The following is a 26,922-nucleotide window of genomic DNA, read 5'->3' as shown; positions in this document are numbered from 1 at the left end:
CATTTGGCTGGGCGACCGAACTGAAAAAAATGTGATACTAAAACCGTAAGAAAAATATATAACGGAAGTGACGTAATATCAGTCACACGACTGTATAATATGACGTTTGTAAAACTAAAATATTACTAGTAAACTTTTTTTTTTTAAATTATTTATGTAATTTTATACTGTCGACAAAAATAAAGACATGTTTTTTTTATTTCACTAGTTTGAATTATTATTATTTTCTTTGATTTATTTTATTTTACGGTATTTCTTATTTTTTAAAATACTAGATTTCCTAAATACTTTTATGTACTTAATTAAAAAACCATTCAACAAAATTAAAAAACGAAAATCAAGAACTAGAAAGTTTATATAAAATTCAACATTTTTTTTAAACTGTGTTTCTTCTATACTATCCGAAGGAACTTCGTTCCTACCTGGTGTCCCATGACACCACATATTTTTTTTATTTGCTTATCTCTTGGAACCCTGTTCCGTTTTGATGACCGGAGAGATACAAATATGTCTGTACCATTATTACTTGTTCCAAATAAAAAAACTTTCTACTTTCTACAGAACGTGAACTACGTTACACGTTGAAGGTATTAAAGAGATGAAATTCCTTGAGGAATTTAAATTGATCCATACTATAGAATTAATAAATTTTTACATAATCTTATTAGTATCTATTGGGCCAGGCGGTCCGACATACCCTCCAGATCTAGCAGTCCGGCAGGACTGGAGGCACCCATTATGGATTCTCCCCTGGGTCCACAAAAAAGGTAAAGGTAAATATAACTATTAAAAGACCAATGTTCTGTCACAATATATTTCATATAACAATTGCATTCCAAATTCAACGATCTCATGATCCGACAATTCTGTAAATAATTATAAGGAATTATACTGACTTATCCTGTATTATTATAAATGTACTACACTAAATACTAACTAACACTGAAAATCAGTACTTATCGTAATTGCACCAAGTCGTAAAACAAAAAATGCTTAAAAACATCTTATTCTAGGCAAATACGAATGACATTCTAAAGTAATAAAACCTTTAAAATATATTACATATTCATCAATATATTATTTTTGATTTTTAAAATAAATACATGTTTAACGAATTATTATGTTCGATATACTTACCAACGAATACTTAAACTAATCAATCACTTACGTATATCATAATTGTTAAACATTCACGAGAAGCGTTTAAATCTTAACAATTATGGTAAACGAGTTCACCTACCGACTTAAGCTAAATCGAGGAATAATTTCATCGAATATAGAAAATAAAAAAATATTTGTATAGAATTATAAAATAAAAATCTGACAGGAAATAACGAGAAAAGTGAGAATAGCTAGAACAATTTATTTAATTAGAATTAATTTAAAGTGGCGTTCACGACGAAACTTTTCACGCCTGTTATATTATTTCTAGTATCGAAGTCTGATACCTCCTCGACGACAATATCTTCATTCTTTACAGGTATGGGCGGGAAATACTCTAATAACTCGCCAAGTTTCCTGCCCGTCGATAGCAAAGTATTTGTAAAGAAATCGTTATCAAACTTTATATCATTATCTTCAATTTTGGCTGTAGTTTTGTATGAATTTTCGTATTTCTCATCCTTGACTATAGGCGGCAGGTAGTCTTTCCCATCGTCGTAGTTGAAGTCTAGTTTCATCCGTTTCTTATTAGGTGGCCAATCTTCATCTATAAAATATGAATAAAAAAAATATTTATAAGCCTATCACAGTCCACTGCTGGCATAGCCTTCAAAAATGGCGCGAACTCATGTGTGTTACCCATAGTCACCACGCTGGGCAGGCGGGTTGGTGACCGCAGGGCCTGCTTTGTCGCACCGAAGACGCTGTTGCCCATGTTCGGCCTGCGTATTTGGAAGCCAACAGTTGGACGGTTATCCCGCCATCGGTCGGCTTAACAGTTCCAAGGTGATAGTGGAACTGCGTTATCCCTTAGTCGCCTCTTACGACACCCACGGGAAGAGAGGGGGTGGCTATATTATATACTGCACCCACAGCCAAGCTTTAGAAATTAACGTGTTACAATACCTATAAAAACGCAAGCAATCGTAAATATAGGAGCAGCTCACAAACACATACGTAGAATTGAGTACACGTCAAACACAAATAAAATGATTTCTCTCTTTTTTCTTCAGCCTATTGTATTGCTGAGTATAGACTTTCGCGTAGTTATCGCGTCAAACATCCCGGTTTTCCACAGTCCTTTTTTTTACGTGGCATAAAATTCTACCTTAACCAGCATACTTACGTAGATCGTCTAATAATATGATATATGTACGATTTTATTTTTGTGTTACCCACACATTAGGAATTCTAAACATTTTTTTGAATATCATAACAAAAATTGACCACTCCAGCGTTTCGCTTGAACCGAATATAAAAATCATCATATCAAAAATTTCGATCTAGTGGGTACATCGTTCCATAGCTTAATTGGCTAGAGCGCCGACACGGTCAGTCGGAAACGCGGGTTCGAACCCCGCTGGAGCGGTCAATTTTTGATATGATATTCAAAAAATGTTTAGAATATGATATATAATATGATATTTATACCTATAGGCAAATCGACGTAGCCACCGGGAAGCTTGCTCTCTGAGCTCTTCACCACTTGGTAATCGTGATCGGAGTTAGCGCGGTTGAAAGTGATCAGCTCGTCCATGTTGAATTCACCATCATCTATTACAGTTTCGTCTAGAGCCATCGCTGAAAAAAAAAAAAACAATCATTAAGATAATAAATATTAATCATTATTACTTTGAACGTTATATATATTGGTTTTAATAATAGGTCGGTCAAGTCTTTTCGTATTTTCTAATCAAAAGTTACATTAAAATATTTTTGGTTCTAACTGGTTTTGAGACCATGAAAGTTAAAAACTGTTTCCCGCCACTTTATTTATATATGTTTTTCTTCCGCCAAAATGGGGCATCCATCGAAGAAATTCGGTACATTTTAAAGTCTTACTTTAAAAAAGTCAGTTTTCAGTCAAGAAATTTTGATGTCAAAGATGTATTTCGCTCTGGTCGCCCAGTTACGGCCAATTAATTATCTTGAAGTTATATTCTCTTCGATTTTTAAATATTTCTATTATTAAGCCGATTTTGTACACCTAACCCACCCACCCTATCCAACAATTACAACGAATCCGACAAAAACTTGTTTTCAATAACAATACAGGGTAAATATGAGTTAACATCTAGACAACTAGAAATCATGACAAATAAAAATTAAAAGTACTTTGTATTTCGTTTTCAAAAATATTTTTATAAGTTAAAAGAAGTCACCACGTTATACTTTAGTAAATATAATATTTTGAGACTGCGATAAATCATTTTTCTGTTTGCTTACATAAGTCTTATTTTACTAGATATATAATATTTTGCTTGTTTATCATATTAAGGTTATTCCCGCGTCCACACGGTATTGCCTAAAAGTGTTTCTACTATTAAGCAAACATAATATTAATTAATAGAATAGGCCTTTGCCCAGCAGTGGGATAATAACAAGTATTGGATTACGATAAAATATGTTATATTAAATAACACTCGAAACAACAAAAACTTAAAATCCAAATAAAGTTGATCCAGTCGTCACGCTTAGCTTGTCAGGTAAACTTTCATTTACGTAATTCGAGCTACACTATTTCTATTCGTTACATAAATCTATTGTTTTTTTTTTAAATTTACTTTTAAATGAAGTAAAAATCTTTTATATCACGTAAAAATTATGATTTCAATAAAATATTACTCTTTAGACTAATGGCAAAAATGGTTGTGAGACAGTAATCGTAACGATTTCATCATATTTACGTAAAAAAATACCTGCATATATTTTTCTTTTAAGTCTTTAAGAACAGAAAATTGTAAATTATGTCTTTGTTTTTAACAGTGTACTGCGAATGTGTGCCTCGAACTTTTGCGATGAATTCTATAAAGTTATAGCAGTACCAATAGAATAATATAAAAGTTATACAAATAGACTATTGACTACAACATACAAACAATACAAATAGACTATATTACTTAGATTGCAACATTTTCAATTCATAGTACGTATAAGTAGACGTACGATTTTGTCTATGAAATAGTAAAATAATTAAGAACTCAATAATTGCTTAAAATATTTTTTATTATTGAGCGGTTATTTTCTGTAAGGTCGAGGTATTGCCCCAGTCGAGCTAATCCAGATTTTGAGCAGGATATTTCCTGCTCTGCCCTACCTGAGCTAAATTATAAGTGGCCCTTACAAGTCCTCCCGTGACCACGGTTGCTGTAAAGTATCCGAAACGTCGGGTATGTAAAAAATCTAATAAACCGTGATATATAATCCTAATAATTATGTTTGCAGGCAAACGAAGAAAAACCGACTTCAATCAATTATATCGACAAGTAATATGTAGGTAGACGAAAAAATAGTCAAGTAAATACGCATCATCAAAGATTACTCCAAAAGTTGTAATCAGATCTCGATGAAATTTACATGTGACCACATGATAAACATCGGCTTTCGATTAAATTAAAAATCATCAAAATCGGTACACCCAGTAAAAACTATGCGGATTTTCGAGTTTATTTCGATTTCTCTGGGATCCCGTCATCAGATCCTGGTTTCCTTATTATGGAACCAAACTAGGGATATCTCCTTTCCAAAAAAAAGAATTATCAAAATCGTTTTATAAACGACGGAGTTATCCGCGAACATACATAAAATATATATATTGTGTGTATATATATATATATATATATATATACAGTCGAATTCGGTAACTTCCTCCTTTTTTTGAAGTCAGTTAAAAAGTAGTTTCATTATAATGAGCGAAATTCGCGTAAGCGTAATAGAAAACAATAGGTATAGGAATGTACTCACTGTTGGTGGCGGAGAGCAGCGCGCGCGTGATGGCGAGCGGCGAGGAGGCGGGCGCGTGTGCGTGCGCGTGCGGCGCGCGGCGGTCGCGCACGGAGGGCAGCGCCACCAGCGCCACGGACAGCAGCAGCACCAGCAGGCACGTGGCCGGCTGCGCCTTGCCGCCGCCCGCCGCGCCCGTCAGCACGCTCTGCGGTAGGGGGCGCGCGTTAGCGGGCGAGCTCGGCGTGGACACGACCGGGGCAAGGGGACGCCGGTATGCGCTTCTTCACTCGCAATCAGTTTTTTTTTTTATGTCATAAGGTCGGCAAACAAGCGTACGGCTCACCTGATGGTAAGCGATTACCGTAGCTTATAGACGCCTGCAACACCAGAAGCATCGCAAGCGCGTTGCCGACCCAATCCCCAATCCCCCCAGAAGCTCTGGTCACCTTACTCACCAACAGGAACACAATACTGCTTGAAAACAGTATTGTTTAGCTGTGATCTTCTGTAAGGTCGAGGTACTACCCCAGTCGGGCTGCTCTATACTTTGAGCAGGAAATTCCTGCTGTGCCCTACCTCAGTTCAGTGTTGCCAGATGGGGCGATTCGTCGCGAATTGGGCGATTTTTTTCATGGATACGCTCCTTTTTTTAAGTTTGGGCGACAAGTCGCAAATTAGACTCTTTTTAATCCTCAGCGTTGGCAACAAGTTAAAAGTACAAAAACCGTTACAAAAAATATTGTTTTTTTTTTTTTTTAATGTCCCAATAAGTTTCCTTTAATTTTGAAATTGAGTCAATATATTTTATCTGTATCTTTTATTTTATCTTTTGTATCTTGGGACATCATGTAATTTAATAATATTATAAATAAATAATTTTTAATTTCGAGTCTGTTATGATAGACTGTCATAAAAAAACTGACAGACAGATGCTAGTGTATTTTCAAACTTTCATTGGGCGACTGCTAAGAATATTTTGCGACTTTCGATCATAGATGGAGCGACTTGAATCAAAACTTTCTGGCAAGCCTGCTCGCAATACTCGAAGGGCACCATTCTCTCGCCACCGGGACGATAAAGCGCTCGTAGTGCCCGCGGGCGTACTACAGACGAAGGCGGGCCAACCCGGTCGGGGCGTCACGGTAGCGTGCGAAAGCGATCCCGTGGCGCCCCGATATGACGATGAGGGCACCGCTGAGTTTTAGTGGAGATAATGAGCGCTGAACTGCAACTTTAATTTAACGTTTTACGGATAAAATATACCGCATATTTTGTGTAATGTGTATATAGATATACTTTAATACATAGCAGACTAATTCTCTTTTTTCGTTAACTTAATATTAGTTTGTTAACTTAATATTATTAAACAATATAAATTATTTTACAAAATTGCTTAACAGCACAGATTTCTGCTTTTAGAACGAGTTTATCATAGTAGCTTGTCTATTTAAACAAAGTCAAATTTAAAAAGGGCTAGTAAGTTTTTTCACGCGGTAGGTGATCTATTACACCTACGGAACCCCCCATTTGCGTGAACGCAGTTAGGAGTCGAACATCCATCCTATAAACTATGTACAAAATCATAAAAACTGTTAAATTAGGCAGGTATTAGCTAGAACTTTAAAAATATTATAAATATTACGGTTCCTATGTAATAGATGTGGTAATAAGAAACTACCATTTTGGCTTGTAGATCTGGTGTCGAACGCTTACTCAAACTGTATTACAGTAATACGCCAAGTGGGTCTGTACTTGTTGACCCAATGCGCGAACACAATGTGTTAGCCAAAGTTTAGAAGCGGCTTTACAGGAATATTTTCTTACTCACAGTTACAAAATATGTACATGAAATATTTTGGAATCTTCTTATTAGTTGACGGTTTCTTTTTTTTTATTATTTAATAGAAAATGTTTCCTTTCTTGAACAGAGCTGCAAGCAGTTAGTTGGTTTTTCGGTCATTCGTGTATTTCTTGCGTATTAGTCGTTTACTAAAGTTTTCTTTCATTAGCTACGAAAGAAATTATTTTAAAACTGCACTGTAAATTTAGCATTTGACTGCATTGACGAAAACAAACATCAGGCTTCATTTAACGAACGAGTATAATGTTAAGCACGTTTGTATTGTTTTGGAATTTTTTAATTTAATTCATATTTTATAACTTTTATAAAGACTCTTTTGCTGTGCAAGCCGTTTTGCTATGGAACGACTTACCTGTGGCCATAAGACGAGCTCAAAATTTGTTGCTATTTAAGAAGCATTCGAAAGCATATTACCGCAGTCTATAAATTATTTTAAACTCACTACATTCAATTGATAAAATATCACTAAATTGGCCATGAAGCTATATATTATATGATTACTGTATTTATATATTAATGTGTATGTAAATGTTTATATTTATTTATTTTTTAATGCGTACGTATGTGTATAGTGTATATGTATACGAGTATATAATTGTTATATATTCTATTTTTTTTTCTTTTACTTATTAAAATCAATATCCCTTTCATTATTAGGTTGTCTGGAAGAGATTGCTTTCTAGGAATAAGATTGCCTGGCCTACAATTTGTTACTAGGTATAATTGCTTGTAATGTAAATTTTTTTCTTTATTTAAATGTGCAATAAAGTATATTATTATTATTATTATTATTATTATTATTATTATTATTATTATTATTACTACTCATTAGTTCTTGTATTATAAGATACGTTTTATAAGTGAATTTAAATAAAATATTAAAAAAGAAAAAAAAATATAATGTATAAAATTGTGTTTTTCTGTCAACATGGCGATGATAACATGTATGTATAAAGTTTATAAACAGATAAGTTGATTTATTAAATCAAGATAAACGATAAAAATAACTGTAGAGGTAACGAAATAGTACATTTAAAATAATATTGAAGTCTACATCGTTTACTACTAACTACTATACGCATTTCCGTCCCTACTAGAACTAAAAAAAAACGATGGACTCCATATTAGACTTATAATCACGTCTCATTGAAAAAAGGTTTATTAAAACTCCGTAAAAAGAAATAAAGTCAAATTTTACCTGTAATCTCTTCAACTGTTGCGTTAGGGAATGGTTCTGAGACTGCAGTATTTTTATTCGCCTGATAAGCGTCTGGTTTTCTGCGGTGCACTGTTTGACTCTGTCAGAAATAATATTACGTTAGATTTTTTATGCGTTATATTACTGAAAGGTTGTTCCTTTAAGGTTTTTAAATATTTTCTTTATAGTGTATCTGATCTTAGCTTTTTCTGATTAGTGATTAAATCACCCATTTTATACTCAATTTACATTTTTACTAAATTTTAAATTTGAAACGAAAAACATAAATAGTAATTATTTCACATAGTATACGTAGTTACATAATTTTTTCGTATATCTTTAATAAATGTGTTTTAATTTAAATTGTATAGGTACTGTAATTATGACGCCATATTAGCTCATCGGCATCATAATAGTCGGACTCGTGCTACATCAAATGACGAATATTATTTACGCTTCAGCCTCTAATATCCCACTACTGAGCATAGGCCTCTCTCCCCATGTAGGAGAAGGATCAGAGCTTAATCCACCACGCTGCTCCAATGCGGGTTGGCGGATATATTCCCTACTATGAGTAACGATCGCTCTCAAGTGTATATGATAACAACCGGGACCGACGGCTTAACATGCTCTCCGAGGCACGGTGGGGAGACCCACAAGAACTGCACAAACGCCCAGACCACGGCAAACACCTGTATGGCCAATACAAATGTTTGTCATGTGTGGGGATCGAACCCGCAACCGCCAGCGCAACAGGTACAATCCATGGCTGTGACCGTATGAATATTATTTATACATTACTAAAATTTAAACAGTTTTATTAACAGACTTCCAAAAAAGGAGGAGGTTCTCAATTCGACTGTATTTTTTTTTATGTATGTTACATCAGAACTTTTGACCGTGTGGACCGATTTTCTATTATCAATTTGAAGGAAACTAATCTATACAAGCATAAGATGTGTTTAAGGAAAACCCTAACGTTATTTTTTATAAAACAACCATTCGAATGAATCATCGTTTGTCAACGTGGTTTGTATCGACGTGTTTATTATTTGTTGGTCTGCGAGTTCTGTGACTCAGGTGCAAATGATGCAATATACTTTCTAATTTAACAGAAAAAAAAAACAGATGAAAATATTAAAAAACAAAAGTGTTTAAAAGGAAATTAATCATTGTATAATTTCCAAAAATATAACATATAGCGAGACTAATATGTCGAAGAATAACGTAACAATTTTAGTGGGATATTTTATGTAATTTTTTATCCAAAAAAATCAAGTCATAGACTTTTATTAAATAAGTTAGGTTAATATGCCACATTATTGAGCATTTGAACAACTCGTTATTAAAAAATAAAGCTTCTGTGCCATACAGATATAGATAATTAGATATATCCTTACCTAATGTCCTTCCCTTCCTATACTTATCTCATAGTAACAGATAAAAAAAAACTGTATTGAACACGATAGACACAATTCTCTAATCTAATCAATTTGCGATACTTAATCTGAAGAAATTAAAAAAAAAACAATCAAACTATAAAACGAGGAACTAATTTTATTACATTCTTTACCTATCGCTGTGTTATAGTAATGCTATAACCAATTGGTTATACTACCCCTTTCCCCACCTTTGACCTAGGATAACTACCTACTTCATAGTTCGTTGGAAAAAAATGATTTATGAATGTTTAGTACGTGGTTATCACTTAACATTAGATGACAATTCTTCTTCTAACAAGAATGAAAACAAGAGACTTTTTATACGAATAGGGTAGCAAATAAGCTTACGGCCTGTTTGATGGTAAGAAGTTACCCTATGAATTTAGTCTATGAACGCCTGCAGCACCAGAAGCATAGTAAGCGCGTTGCTGACTCTACACCCATTTTTCTTCAAGGGCTCAGACTACCTTACATACCACAGGGACAGAACGCTACTTGACTATAAAGTCGAGGCACTTTCCCAATCGGACTGTTCTACATTTTGGGCAGCATATAAAATCTTATCAGACGTTAGTTCTATAATTTATTTAATTACCTATCCTCCAATCCGTCGACGTACTCCTTCTTGCGTTTACGGGAATCTTGAGCGGAGATTTTGTTGCGTATTTTGCGCCTGATCCTCTTTAATTCCCTCTCTTCGTGTTTCGTTAGTGGGTAGCTAGTCGGTAGTGTTATTCCCTCCTTTGCTAGCAACCGCCTCTCTTCCGCTGTTAGAACGAGACGGGGATAGCCGTTTCTACCGTCATTTAATTGGGTTTCCTTATGGTCATCTTCGTCATCAGAGCGATCACTGCTTGAGTCATCTGTTAAAATGTATTTTAAGTTACTATTTTGCTTATGTCTGACCTCGATTTTAATATAACATAACTATAGGTGTCTTTCAAATTTTTACATACTCTTTTCTTATCAAAACCACTAAACATCTATACCTAAAGTTATTTATAAGAAAATAAATGGTTAATAAGTGTTATTGTGTCTAAACGACATTGTAATTGGCTTTTTAGTTTTCGAGGAAAATGAGGGTAAAATATATTTACGAGTATGTCTACAATCTACATACTCTACATCTCATAAATACGTTAAAAGGAAACTTTCAAGATCAAAAATATAATACACCCAAAACCACCAGAACACTTTAAGGTCATAGAAAGTTTTGGAGTTGCTAATTTCGTTCAAAAAGTTATAAAAATATTTATTATTGATCATTTTATTAACCTCACTTATTTAGGATACAAAGTACATGGTATTTATTATTCTTGGTTATTACAAATGTAACGCATTAATTGTTCTGCTATGTATTGATACATAAATGGATAGCCAACTTAAAGGAACTGAATAGTGTGTTTTCAAATATATCATAGAATTTTTATATGTCGAAAAGTATCAAATAGATTTTTTCCTTACAACGCGGTGTTCACTTAAAAACAAGGCGCTTACAAAGTCAAATTGACAAGATTGACTACTTTATTTACAGATAATTAAAATGTATGGAATTGTAAAAAAAATATATTACGTTACATAATATCCTATGATAGAGTTATTGACAATGTAACGCAATAGTCACATTAAATATCTGTCGCGGGTTTGATCAACACTCCGTACAAACACAGGTTATAAAGAGTCTCGCTGTTTATGTAGGCATGAGTGAATCTGAATACACGCAATACATTTCATACTACTGAAGGTCGTTGTGGCACGTTATATTAGATTTTGTACATTTAAGTTTTCTATAAATAGGTATGATAAAAATAGTTTAACTTCATTTGACTATTACTAATGATTATTAATAATTAGGGAACCAAAACTTGAATTGTGACAACAGTTATCGCGGTTTTTACATAATATTAATAGTTTCGATTTGACTTAGTGACGCACTGTATAATTGGAACGTTCCTACTTATCCGTTGTTTTGATTAAAATTATCTCAGGGAAGACGGCCTTCACTGAATGTCAACGTTGATTCGTAAAGTTAAAAAGTAATATTTATAGGAAATTATCTATACAAATAAATAAAATTGGAGTGTCTGTTTGTAATATTAAAATAACCGCTTTTTACTAAATGCATATGGATGTATACATATACCAAAATAACATATATTTTTTTTACAATTTTTGTCTGTCTGTCTGTTTGTTCCGGCTAATCTCTAAAACGGATGGACCGATTTTGACAGGACTTTCACTGGCAGATATTCAGATATCTGCTACTTACATCAGTGTAATAAGGAGCAGCTAAGCTACTCCTTATTTTTTTTTTTAATTTATTTAATTTGTAACTGCGAACTGAAGATTTTTTTTTTAATTAAACGCGGACGAAGTCGCGGGCACAGATAGTTTACAATATAATTAAATAATCTGTGATAAAAAGTTTTCACATGTAGCATTGCATGCAAGCATTGATATTTGTATTAAAACGTAAGTTAATTATACGAAAATAAAGTAACGTATTGATTTCCTTTATTTTACAAGAAGATTCTAAAGATATTTCAACGGATAAGTTGTAAAATGATGGCCTCTACCGAGTTCAAAGACACTATAAAAATATTTAGCCAGGTCAATGACCATATTTACTGACAATTTACACATAGCCGCGTGCCTTAATAAGTACAACTGACATCAATCGACTTAGGTACTAAAGTATCTACGCTGCGTTTGTTCGATACAATTAAAATGATCGGCGTTGAAATAATAGTCACAAACAGTCAATTGCAGCTGATGTTTATGATTAATTTAACTTTTAGCTACTACAAGTACATGAATTTGAACTCAATATCTAATAGAATAAGAATCATTATAGCACTTACCACATGGGTTGCCATTTTGATCGTAATCGCAGTCACTGCGAGACTCGACTTTGAAATCTTGCAGTTTAGTCTGCGAGAGAAGATTCGCCGCAGCTATTTTGATATTGGACGCGTTCTTGAGATCGGCGGCGTTGATGATCTTGATTGATTTTAGGTCTTTCATGTCTTTTATTGTTACTGGTAGTAGTATGGATCTAGGGTTGCCAGCCATCGGCGCGACGCGAATCATTCTCCTCTGTGGCGCAACGCTTTCCACGGGCTTCGAATACACTTTTGTTTGTGGGTTAATAACTTGAACGTTGGTCACTTTAAGGGGTTTCTGTGGTTGAGCCTTAACGACTAATTGGGGTTTTTTGATTGATGTAGCTGGTAGCCTAATTGTTGGCTTTTGGACCTTCGGCTGGACGACTTGTTGTGTGTGGGTGAGACGGCGTTTTCTATCAACTTTATCTAAGAAAAAAATACAACATATGAGTTTAACGTATACACACGGTCGTCTGTTCCTACGGTAGGCATGTGTTTTAGGTAACAGTTGAATGATATATAGATACATACTTTTTTCATAATAAAAGTATATATAAATAAATATATATATTACATCCACTCTCGAGGCGAAAATTGACTACAAACTTAAAATTTAAAGTGTTTAGAATTGTAGTAATTTATTTTTCGACATAAAATTATTATTCCATTTCGAAAACACTAAATCAACATTATTCCTTACAAAATTGTATGTTCAGCGTCGTATCATGTTTCAATGAATCGTCTTCAATAAAGCAATTACAGCATCCTGCGATAGAATTAACGCCTAAATAATTTTCTAAATGTATTCAAGATACCGAAATAATTTTATCATTACCGGTATTCAGTTACATGAGACTAAACGTGTTAATAATAATTATGACTTGTTCTCACTCACACTGTGCTATGGTATAACGCAATACCGAGGCAACAAATAAAATGCTAACAAAACAAGGACATTTTCAAAAACATCTGTTCAAACTCGCGAGGGAAGGTATTTCATCCTAATCGAATTTTGATCAAGTTAAAATTTGGTTAAAATAATATAATCATGAATTTTTCTTTTAGAACCATTTTATGTCCTATAACATTACAAAGTAGGTATTTCGTTTTTCTACACTTACGTACTTGCATTTAGCTTGCAGGTTTAGTTCAATTAAGCATAGATTACATGAATGCAAAATAAAAATTAATTGGAGGTAAATATTGTAATTATATTGTATAACATAATATTATTATTGTATAATTACTTATATACTGCAATATTGTCATCATGTTATCGTGTTTGTGACTAACAGTAACCTAGTGGTCATCGCTTTGATACACAATTAAATAGGGTCAAGAATTCTGTAGTTGCCGTGACAAACATTAATACAGGTTTGAGTCACATTTTTGATGTCGTCTTGTGTTCCGGAATCCCAGACAAAAAGTTTGTCAAAAGAGTCTTTAAGCGTGACGCATTTTATCGTCTTCGTCTGTATCCATACAAAGATAATACAAGAGAATGTTTGATAACGCTGATAGACGGAAATTTGATCTATTTTATCTTTAACTTTCCACGATCTTGTTAAGCACGGTTCCTATATTCAAAATCGTTCGAATCGTTTTCTTCGGCCGGACGGACGTACGGAATGGATTTTGAGCAAAACCAAACTTTATAACAGATAAAAAAAGAAGGTTCTAAATTCGATTGTATTTTCATTTGTGTATATTCAAAATCATTCGAATCGTTTTCTTCGGCCGGACAGACGGACGGAATGGATTGTGAGCAAAACCAAACTTTTTAACAGATTAAAAAAAGAAGGTTCTAAGTTCGATTGTATTTTCATGTGTGTATCATCCACCTTATAACTTTACTATATGAACCGATTTTGAGGATTCTTTTTCGATTCATAAGGTGGCCATATTTTATTTTGAAATTAATTTGAGCAAGATCTGATAAGTAGTTTTTGTGCTATCCCTAATGTCTGTTTGAAGTTCTTTTTTTTTTGTTTGATAACAAACGATATATAGAAACGATCAAAACAGACAGTTATTACGATACGAATCAAAACATACCAGGACTTTGGAATGTACTGTTGTTCAGGAAGCCGGGGACAACGTTCTGCTCGAAGTCGAGCATGTCGAACGTTTCCTGTACTTCCGTGGAACTGTTCGATGTGTCATTCGTGTCTTGAATGATAACGTCCTGCGTGTTGCAGGGGCTCATCGGTTCCAACACGGGCGCTGAGAGATCCTCATCACAGGAATTCTGGATGAGGAACGGTGATAGCTGCTGCTCGAAGTCACTAGAACAATATTTTTAAATGAACCATCATAAAAACCTGTTTTTAAGGAGGTTCTGAAGCTAAATTATTTCTTGAGTTTATGAATAATTTTATATGATCACAATAATTGTTGCAAGACGATAAAAATAAAAGAAAAACAACTTTAATTAAATTCATTCACTTTTGTATTAAAAAGTAACAAAGAATCTATTAAATACAATACTGACAAAAGAGAAATGTCGAAAAACCCGTTTTAATCAATGCTAGTGTTCTGTGCTTAATACTGAATCAAGCACACGAAATTAAAAATAAAAAAAAAACATTTTAAAATATTCTATTTTTCACTAAATTAAAACAAAAGAAAATAATTAAAAATATAAATGCAAAGTTAATTAATTTCTCATTATGAGCAAAACGACGAGTTTTATACAAACATGTAATAGCACTTACGAGCTCGTACATGTACAATACGAAAAATTTTCGTTATAACTCATTCATGCTAGAAATAAAATCATAAACACCTATAAACAATGTTGATATAAGACAAGATATATAAGGAATTTCCAAAAATTTCATATTTTAATGCAGTTAGGAAATGTTATACGGGTACCTATTAATCTCATAATTTGAATAAGTATACAGAATCATATAAATTATTACGCTAAGGTTAAGATATTTGCCTCTCCGGCATCTACGGTATCTCTCTACCGGCGTCCAAAACTAAAAAACAACAGCAATAATAAATTATTGCTGTTGTTTTTGTAAAATAAATAATTATTAAAATTATATATATGACGGCTTTAATTTTGAAATAACATCAACATGATTGACGGTCGGTAAATTTTTTAGTTATATTTAGTGCGAATTATTCGCGCGGGTATTGCTAGTAAAGACATAAAACTGTAGCGTTAAAAAGTGTTCAGATTATGGACCTCATCGACGCCCTTATTTTTAATGTGTATAATTATTGTTTATAGCGTGGTTCCTATATTTAAAAAATAAAAACGATTAGTTCTTCTCACAAACTGTTAGATTTCGAACATGGTAGGGCACAAAGCAGGTAATCCTGCTCAAAATCTGCAGAAGTTTGCCTAGGGAACAGGCTAGGAGACTAATTTTTAAGTTAAACGAAATTTATCAAAAAAGGATACGAGAATCATTTGTTCATAGTAACACATTTTAAAATTGTGATAAATGATATCACGGAATATATAACGAGCGAGACAGATATATATACTTATATAGATTGTGCAGCATCGAGTAATTTTTATCAGAGGAGTCTCCCGTAATGAAAAAAAAAATGGTATTTCATCAAGGATATTTTCACAGAATCCCACTGACCGTGGAAACAGGTACTTACAGCCATAAATGTAAAATTATTATCTTGCCTTTTATGTTTTACTGTAAACAACTGGTTTAATATGAAACCGATCGATATTATAAAGGAACTTTTGAAAAACTTGCATTTTAATATACTATCGATGGACAGAATTATCTATAATAAATACCTAAGGTACCTATTTTTAATTTTGCTTGTGTAATATAGATTACTGACATAATTCGTATGAACTTTATGTAAAAAATATCTGTAACAAACAAACCTCGAGATCAGTATATTATTGGGACTTATACTCGTAATACATAATTATATGTACCCTTATAATATAAATTTTAGGTTAATAAGCTTATAAGCAAAAACGAGGCTTCGATGTAAATTTTCTAATGATATAAAGGAACTCACCAAACGTGTCTCAGAACACGTTTTTTTCTTAAACTTATCATATTTATAACCTTTACGCTATCTTACATAACGAATATAATATCAGCGCTGTACGTGGACCAGTTGCTGGCCGTTATAGATATTAAATCACTAGAAATCTGTATCTACTTTTACTTTTTTATTCGTATAAAATTTGAATAAGAAATATAATAAAGAGATTTAATTAATTTACTAATTATCTTTTATGTTTTTTTAAATTAATTTACTAATTTATTATTTTTATTATAACATAGTATTTTTTTTTAAACATATTCGTATCTTTTTATTTAATACATTAAAACAATCATTGCAAAGTCCATATAGGCATAAAATTAGTGTATAAGTTAAATGTTTGACCCAAAAAATATCAGAGCTTCGATTGGCCCAGCGGGCAGTGTGAAGCAACGATAAATAAAGTGAGAGAAAATAAAATAACACTTAAATTAAACTATATTCAATGTAAACTTTGCCTTATGTAAATAATAATCAGTACCTAGGTGACTGAGCTTAGCTCGGTATTTTTAGTAAATCGTATTTTTTGGAAATCATATTTAAATACGAATTACATATTTATAAAATATAAATAACATTTTTTTACCGACAATAATAAAAAATATAAACTAATATAAAAAAATCAAAAATAAAAAAAAAAATTAAAAAATAATAGAGATAAAATATGAATTAATAATATAACTAGTACAATTAGAAAAAAAAATCGATATGTAAATTTGAGGATTTGAACCGTGGTCTTTACGGCCGATCGCAACCGGCCGATTTCCCACCTAAGCTGTTACAACTTTATTGACATTCGCGAAATTTTCTTTCGTATTCTAACGATATTGTAGCCGTTTTTTCATTTTCTAAAAACTGGTATAAAACGACATTTTCAAAAAATGAATCCTAGCTAGATTTATTTATCTCCCCCGAAATTCCCTGCATACTAAATTTCATGAAAATCGTTGGAGCCGTTTCCGAGATTCAGATTACACACACACATATATATATATATATACATATACAAGAATTGCTCGTTTAATAGTATTGATATTTATTAACTACATGACCATGTATCGTAAAGATGAAAGAGATCCTTGTAAGGCTACTTTTACGAACCATGCGTAGCAGAAAACCGCAGAATGACGAAACCTCTGAACCTAGCTCATTCCGTAATAAGGTCATTGTCGTGCAAAAGTCAAGTTTATCAACCGATTTTGACAATTCTTTTTTTGTTGGAAAGGAGATATCCCTAGTTTGGTACCATGATAAGGAAACCAGGATCTGATGATGGGATCCCAGAGAAATCGAGGGAAACTTTCAAGTCGTACGGGCGACTTCAAAATTATAAAATATTTATTTAACCATTTCTGATTAACTAAATCAAAATACGAATTACTTTGTATTAAGTAAATTTATTTTTCACTTTTTAGTTTCCTGTTTGAAGTCAGTTTTTTTTTTGTTAAAAATTATTTTATTACTTTATACATTACTAACACTAAATATTCCAGCAAATATATTATAAACATACAGCAATGTATTAAAACTTTTTTTATACCTTAACTTTGAAGTGGACCTTCTAGTTGTATTTTATTGTCTTTTTTATACATATTTTCAAAAGATAGATGAAAAAATTTATTTCATAAAAATTCATATGAAATGGAATAAATATAATTACGTTGGACACAAATATTATGTATTTATTTATGTTAATTAAATTATATATTTTCTTAAGAAGATAAGCAAAAAGTGGTTTTTGTTAAATTAATTTTCATGTAGACAATTAGACTTCATTTATTAGATGTAAAGTTGCGAAATACTAGTTGTATTTGTACTGACCGCTGCTTATATGATACATATATATGTTACTAGTATTTCAGGGCATTGCGTCATTTGATTATCAAATAGATGTAACTAGAATGTCATTACAATTTTATACAATTATAATCGTACTGTAAATTCTTTTGATACAGGAATATGGAATAGAATTCTGGTCTTTCCAACGTCTGGAGAGGCATGAATGCTACTTATTACAAATTAGTGTTAATAGGATTAAGACGTCGATATTTGTAATAAATATATTGTATTAGAGGTTAATTGTATAGAAGCTGCTCCTATAGGGAGGAGTGACATAATCACTTCGTGATCAAACTCATTTAAATAAATAATGATTATAAAAATTATATTCATACTGTACAGAAATATATTTTTATTATATTTACAGGAGAAATCGTAAATGCAACCAAATATTTCGAAGTCTTGAACGAGTGAAAGGTAGGAAGTACTTAAAACTTGAACGGCAAAATATGAACGCATTATATACTTTTAACATTGAAGATGACGTTTTAATTGTATCGCAATGTAATACGTATTCACAGGGCCCGTTTCGTCGGCTGCTAATACAACAATCAAAAAATATTTTTTTTTTATTCAATTTTTTTTTGTCACGTTTTTCTAATCGCAACTTGTGAACTCAATACATATTTTGTTGAGGTGAATCAGGTCCTAAGAATTTGTTTTGCTTACTGTTGATAAATCCTACCAGAAATACGCATATTATATAAACTTCGTTATAAAATCGGTTACTCGTTCAATAAGATCGACCAAATTCTCAATTTACACGTTAATCAAACAACGGAGAATCAAAGGTAGTCAGTTAAAACGATATGCAAATATAATTTAAACAGTTGCCGAGACCTCGGTAACATGTGGTGACCTCAAAAACTGATAAGATAAAATATATTAAAACAAATAGGTATATCTATCGATGTATATCTTATAAAGGCGAATTAGTTGCAAATTAAGCATTTGCGATGATTGTTTAAATAAATAATGTCGAAAAATGTGTTTTTTCCTTTTTTTTTATTGTCTAAAATTATTTTTTTTAGGTTTTTAGAATTTTAGTCTGTCTGTATATTTATTCCGTCATCAGGAAACACCTAAGTTGAAGAATATTAAAAAACTTATGGAGGTTTTATTTTAAATTTTAATACATCTTCTGGAAGTGAAGATATTAATTATTATATATAAATAATTCTAGTAAAATCATTTTATACACACATACATAAGAGTAAAGTAGACAAAGTCACGGGTATCGACTAGTTTTTAATATACATTCATGTCTACCCATTAATGTTAAATAAAAGTAAATGGTTTCCATTTACCGTCATACAATGTCAGTACAGTAACAACAGTTTGTGCGCCATAAATGCCTAAATTATTATAAAAAAGAAAGTTAAACGAATAAATTGAATACATCTATACAATTAATTACTTGCGAGCTTTGAAACAGAACATAACGATATAATACGTATGAATTTTAAGGAGTATTATTGTAAATAAAATGTGATGAGTGTAAAACTAAAAGAAGTCGTTTGTAACCTACTATAAATAGTATAACAATTCCTTAATTATTCTTTGTTACTTAATGAGTCTACAGAGAGGACTACTATAAGTATATCTTCTGTTTCACTTAATATGCAAAAGTAATAAATTAATGCTGAGGCATTTCTTGAGTAATAATCTCTTAAATCACACTAATTTAAGTATAGTTAAACAGTAAGTTGTAACAAAGACCAACGAAAGGGACAGACAAGCAAATTTTTGTCTACTGACTGAGATGGTTAATTAACAACAAGAATGAAGAAAGAAGAGCGTGTAATTTGCTCATTAAAATAATAAAACCCTAATAAATAAATATTATTGTCAGTGATTATCGTTGCCAATAAAACTTATAACGTTTGATAGCCGTACGTCGATCTGAATAGAAATAGGACGCCGAAGCCATCGTGAAGGGTTGATAATAGACAAACCTAATTGGTCTAGATATAAAGTAGCCTAAAGAAAAGAGGGCTTATCTTATATGCTTATGTTAATTAGTGTAAGTGGTAAATCCGTAGTGATTAATTTTATGTAAATAAATAAATAAAAAATAAATATGTTTATCGAATTTTATTAATATTGATAATTGTAATGTACTTATGGTCATCGATATTAAATTATACAAGTTTAATCTGTTACTATGCAATATATACTTAGATTATACATAATTCTCAAAATTATACTCATTAGTACGCGCAACGATAGACGGCTCTGAACTAGGTTCTGGCTCAACTCTATTGTCTAATAGCGCATATTGGGTTACCTACCAATTCTTATTTCACATTGTGAATTTTTGTATTCTATTTCTCATCATACAAGACTTTGAACTAAAGTAAAATGCATGTTGGATAGTCGGAAGTAAAATGAAATAAAGAGACATTCATATCAAATTTAATTAATTTATTCGCTATATGGCTTCAACTATGTCAATTTTACACCAATTCGCCAAGGTCATGTGTGATCATATTCTTAGCATTAAAAATAACGTATATATTGTAATCCTGTTCCTTCCTTCCTCCTCCATCCTTAAGCCTTAAATTAAAATCGCTAAAAGTAAATATAATTGTATCAAACTTGAACTTAAAACAAATACAGTGTCAAGTACTTCACAAGATTAAACATTCTAACCGCGCTTTCGTGGTGCGCATTCCTAATGGAGGGAACTGAGTCACAAAACTCGAGTTACGGTATTATACACAACTAGTTTTACGTCCTAATAGCTGTCTGATGTAATTGTTGGCTTTGTGAACTTGTGCAACTTCGATTCTTTTTTCGTAAAAAAAAAATGGCTGGCAATGTACACCTCGGCTTTATTTTTTAATTTTTATATTTTAGCTAGTTCGGTTTAAAGAAATTTATTTCTCATAAGAACTCACAGTCCACTTATAATGAGATACAAAGTTAAAAATAATAACACAATAAAGTCAAGTTACCTCTAGAGTATTAGAAGTTACAGTGTGTGAACATACATATTTCTTAAGCTTATTTTTAAATGTATTCACGTTATCGCATTCTTTAATATCGGCCGGCAATCTATTGAACAGCTGTGCTCCTTCGAACAATATGGTTTTTTTACCGTAATTAGTGCGTACGCTGATAAGCTCAAGTTTGTTCTTATTTCTCAAATTATGTGACATTGTTTTTTTCTTTAGTTGTATATTAGTTTGAATCGAGTTAGTTGTAATGTTTTTGATAAGAATACAAGTATAATAAATATATAGCTGTCTAATATTTAATAATTTGGTTTTTTCGTATAAGGTTTTTGTAGGAGTTAGGTGGTGATAATGGAATAGAATTTTAATTATTTTATTTTGGACTCTTTGAAGTGAATATAAATTAGTTACCGCTGCTGAACCCCATACCTCAATTAAATATTCTAACACATTTGACTAGCGAGTTATAAATAATAGTGCGCACTTTGCTTGGAATACAGTTTGTTACTTTCCGCGACTTAGTGTAGTGAATAGTTACTTGAAAAAAATAACGGCGTACGTACTACACGTCAGAAGTGAAACTTCATTGGCAAACTTTTCCGATTTATATTTTAGATATTTTAGATTTCCGTTTCAGCGCCACCGACAAAAACTTTGCCGTTTCATCCGTAAAAATTTTACTCTCATGCGCCTAAAAAAGTTTCACTTCGAAAATCCCCAATTTTGAAACATTCTTCATTAGTGCTCCGATCCTATTGATTGCTTAGTGTGATGATCTATAGCCTATATATGCCTTCCTTGATAAACGGGCTATCTAACACTGAAAGATTTCTTTAAATCGGACCAGTAGTTCATGAGATTAGCACGTTCAAACAAACAAACAAACTCTTCAGCTTTATAATATTAGTATAGATGTAGTGAAAAAAAAATTTTTTTTAGGTGCAATCATAATTTTTTTCCAATGTACATTTATTGCTTTCGAGTATTACAATTTTTTTATTAGTCAATTACACAATTAAAAAATATTTAAATAACAAAAAACTAAACAAATACAGTAAAACGAAAAGTTTATTAATTTTAATACGCTAATCTTAGTTGAACATAGATTGATTTAAAAAAAGGTGTCATGAAGCCTTTATATCGTGGGGTTAATAATTATAAAAGATTCAGTCACATTAAAGGCCTATGTGGATCATGCATACCTGATAAAATTAAATAATATACAAATTCTCATAGAATTTACAATTACTTATATTTTATCAATAAACAAGCCTTTCTATCTTTGCATGTCGTTATTTGTAGATTTTAGCAAGAACAAGATATTAAAATTTTCTTCCACTTTATAATCTTTATCATAAACAGAGAGCAATGCTAAGTGTATCTCTCCTTTTAGCATAACATTTTTTTAACAGATGTGTGATTATAAAAATTACTAAACTTGTTACATTTTAGTAGCATAATAGAACAAGTCACACAACAATTGTACACAATTACGTACAAAAACATGTTTCCAATTATACTCTAGCGTTAGTATAGTCAGTATAAAATTGTTGATACTTACAATTCTGCTGGGTCACTAGATAGTCCACTGTCTGAGCATGAACTACTGAGTCCTTCTGGCTGAGATGCATTGTCAGTGGTTAGATTTAAATCAGGCAGTGATTCTTCTAAAAAGTTCAACGACCCCTGCTCTAAAGAAAATATATTTTCCAGGAAGTCATCCGAAGTCTGCCAGGAATCAGACTGCAACAAATAATTAAATATAAAAACCATATTTTTAATAACAAAAACAAAAAACTTAAAATATAATTGCATATTATAAGTGCGAAATGTGAACCATTATCTTGCGCTACACTCATATGGATCGAAATCATTGTGTAATGAGAGCAAACTTGTTCTGTATTTAAAACAAATTTTTATTTATATATTAAACCTTTATATTTGTATATTTTTGTATAAGCTTAAATTCTCAGTTCAAATGAAAAAAGGGGGAAACAAAAAAAGGGAGAAAACAGAGAAAAAAAAAGTTAAAACCTTGACTGCAAATGGCAGTAACTAAATAATTTTTTTTTAAAACAAGATACAACAAGAAAACATGAACAAAAAAATTTTTTTTACTTCGATGGCAATAGTCTATAATTACTTGAAAAGATTGTGCTGTGTTTGTGCTCCACAACATTCTTTCTGACACTGAATAGATCAATACCAACAAATGGAATCAGCCATATGTATTTTTTATGGGTGTTTCACAAGTCATCGGTTTTGTTCTATTGATTATTTCATCATCATCATTTCAGCCCATTGCAGTCCACTGCTGGACATAGGCCTCCATAAGATCGTGCCAAAAAGGGCATGAACCCATGTGCTTTGCCAATAGTCACCACGCTGGGCAGGCGGGTTGGTGACCGCAGAGCTGGCTTTGTCACACCAAAGACGCTGCTGCCCGTCTTCGGCCTGTGTATTTCAAAACCAGCAGTTGGATGGTTATCTCGCCATTGGTTGGCCTTTTAAAATTGATTATTTATCTTTTGTAAATAGTATTAGGATATAATAATAATATTAAATATAGCATACACAATGAAAAAAGATAGGTTCCAGGTAACAACCAGCTGCTAAAGTTTGATAAATATCAATTTTTAACCAAATAAATAACAAAATTCAAATAAAGAAAATATAAATTTTTTGCTGTAGTAAGTATTACATTTTATTTAAATAAAAACGCAAATATAAATAAATGTATTATACCTAGAGAAAAAAATAAGGCTAATGATTATCTTAAAGAGCATCAATATTGATAAGTAGATAATATTGTCTACATTAGAACCTAATAAAATTCTTTCACAATATTTTGTTTTTAATTCTTATAAAGTCAATCTCAAATCTCAGTTTACTTAAAAATGTAAATGTAAATGTGTAATGCACTGCAATTACTTCCTTACTAATAAATATCCAATTATTACAAAACATAATTCCATATTATTAATAATTTAATTAGATAAATAATAAAAATGAAATTATTTCTTGTAAATAGGTCATAATTACTTTCATAAATAATTAATCATCATAGTCACCAACACTATTATTACGACGTAAAGTGAGTTATGTCACAGGGGATTTTGAGATTTCTTATTTCACTCAAAATGACTAAAACAAACACCACAAATTTTGTATTATGTCTCAAAAATAATGTAAATATGTTGTCACATACTAGCAACATACTTGCCTAAAATATTACAGAATGATACTCTATCCAATATACAAAAATGCATTTTGTGCATTATTAATTACAGCCCCATTAGGATACTAATTATACCATTATATCTAAATGCAATTGTTAAAAAATTATAGTTATTTTGATAAAGAGCAATAACTCACATTTTAAATGCTTGATAAATATATCATATACCTTATATCATATACCTATTGCGGACGACGGGTTGGCGCAGCGGTCACAGAACTGACTGTTGTGCTGGCGGTCGCAGGTTCGATCCCGCTCACGACAGATATTTGTATTGGCCATATAGATGTTTGTCGTGGTCTGGGCGTTTGTGCTTGTGTATTGTGTGTGTTTCCAGACCCCCGACACAGGAGAAAATCGTACTGGGGGCCGTTGAGTGTGGAACGTTTATTTATTTATTATTTATATATTAGAGATTCTGATAATAACAAAAAAAAAAATTAACATTTCTTTCTTCTGGGATGTAGCTTATTTTGTTTTTGCTATTGCAACCATCCTTTTTACTAATATAAAAACAAAAAAAAAAATTCTTTAAAAAAGAATATTTATTTCATTGCTTGGTTTTAAAATCATATCAATTTAATTATTCTTGCCTTTTACTTGTCATATAGAAGTTACTTTCATTTTTAACTTTTACTCAGAGATTAAGAGAAAGGAGATACATTTTGAATGTGCAGTTTTTAATTGTGGCAAATAAAATGTATATCAATATTTAATACATGATAAATATATTAAGATATATATAATCTTTATCTTGCTTATATCAAAATTATTTTTTCTTATCAATATATGTCATAAGTTTCAGGCAATCATTTTCAAGTTATAAATATATACATCAGTTATGTACTGATCATATTTATAACTTAAAGTACTGTAATATTTAAAGTAATCCTTGTTATAAATTAGTCAAGAAAGCATTCTTGTTTATATGAAAATTCATATATGACAATAACGGTATAAAAAACATTGAAACTAAAGAATATTATTAAAAAAGTTTACCTCAAACAAGGACAAAAGGTCTAGCTTTTTATCCATTTTGAATTTTTAAAATAACACATTAGAGCATATATTTCACTGGTGACAGTATTGCAACTCCACTAAATTTTAGCACAGAAACTATTCCCGCTCACTAAATCACTTTAATAGTGTGTACATTAATTTTAAGTCAGAAATTATGTTTGCACAGGTAAATATTCATTTAGCATATGGATAAGACTTTGACCGCATGGTGCCTAGGTGGCAAGCAGAGCTTGTTTACGTCGTTTACGCCGGTCTCACGAATTACGCGCTGATATCGAACCGTCGAACTCACTCAACTAATGTACAGTTCAGTGTAAAACGAAGGCACATGCTATGCTAATTAGATAAGGAAATGCCGGGTTTGTTAATGTGAAAGATACTGGAGTCCGAGCCACGTCCGATCCAATAATGAAATGAACGGCTAGTCAGATAACGGTAAAAGTGGGAGCGTAAGCCAACGAAAGCTACGAAACGAGGTGCACTGGTCACGACTCACGATTTCATTGCTTCACCGCGCGTCTACTAAGCCGCTTGCTCATTCACTTCACAATAGCGATCATATTCTCAGTCTTGTGGCCTTTGAGTTAACTATAGAGACGATTTGATACGTTATCAATCTACGAGCGTAACATTTGTTAAAGTCCTTGTAAATATACAGATACGAACCAGTAATCTATCCGGTTGAAAGTTTTCCATTTTTTCTACTTTAGAATACACTCCGTCGTAGTCCTGGTCATTTCTTGACAGATAATCTAGGATCTTACTCATATCTTCATTAACAAGAGTCATTTTGATAAGAATTTTTCCGCATTATCATTATAACCATTTTATGTCGAATAAAAACTTTTATTTGTTTGTTTTTAATTCTTTTTATCACAATATAAATCACAAATAAACGCTGTTTTCATAGTAAATGTCGTTTACAAAATAAATAATCTTTCTATTAAAACATGACATTTCTATACTACTTCCAACGTGGAAATAATGACGTCACGAAAGTAGGACACTTTTCGCTTGTTCATTGGTGGAGTTGAATTGACAGCAATGGTAAAGCAGAATAAGTAGTGACTGCCATCTATTGACTCGTTTGGTTAACTTATGAAAACTCTTATACTGTTTTGAGTTTTGATAGTTTAGTTCTGTTTAAGCAGGTAATTTTACTCTTTGGTTTAGTTAGTGCACTGGCCACTGCTGCCGTTATGTATAGGTACTATGTATATGTATCTATGAAACATATATTTTTTTACTAGCCGGTACCTGCGACTTCGTCTGCGCAGGATTATTAAGTACTTTGAGTAGCTAATTATCTTCTCAATATCTATTCATCAAAATTGATTCTGCGACAAAAAAATCAATTTTTACTACCAAATGTGCATTAGAAATATATTACCAATTTTTATTTATATGGTACACTGTTTTTGCGATAATGGCTTACAAAAAGATACATGTGCTGTGGCGTACCTACTTTTTAACCGATATCCAAAAAAGGAGGAGGTTCTCAATTCGACTGTATTTTTTTTTTATGTATGTTACATCAGAACTTTTGACCGTGTGGACCGA

At 31.8% G+C, this 26,922-nt stretch overlaps 1 protein-coding gene across 1 annotated transcript; it reads right to left on the bottom strand.

The window, feature by feature from the left end:
- Window positions 1–800: 800 nt before the first annotated feature.
- LOC123658832 lies at window positions 801–25,377 on the bottom strand. Its single transcript, XM_045594130.1, has 9 exons — window positions 25,342–25,377; window positions 22,666–22,847; window positions 14,329–14,558; window positions 12,250–12,699; window positions 9,984–10,251; window positions 7,947–8,046; window positions 4,906–5,092; window positions 2,593–2,742; window positions 801–1,708 (listed from the first exon to the last, which is right to left on the bottom strand). The coding sequence occupies exons 1-9, from the start codon at window positions 25,375–25,377 to the stop codon at window positions 1,377–1,379; spliced, it is 1,935 nt and encodes a 644-aa protein (XP_045450086.1). The 3' UTR covers window positions 801–1,376.
- Window positions 25,378–26,922: the final 1,545 nt, after the last annotated feature.

This window comes from Melitaea cinxia, chromosome 13, assembly GCF_905220565.1.
Source record: "Melitaea cinxia chromosome 13, ilMelCinx1.1, whole genome shotgun sequence".
Classification (NCBI taxonomy): Eukaryota; Metazoa; Arthropoda; class Insecta; order Lepidoptera; family Nymphalidae; genus Melitaea; species Melitaea cinxia.
The sequence above is the reverse complement of the archived record's forward strand: the minus strand, read 5'-3'. Positions and strand labels throughout refer to the sequence as shown.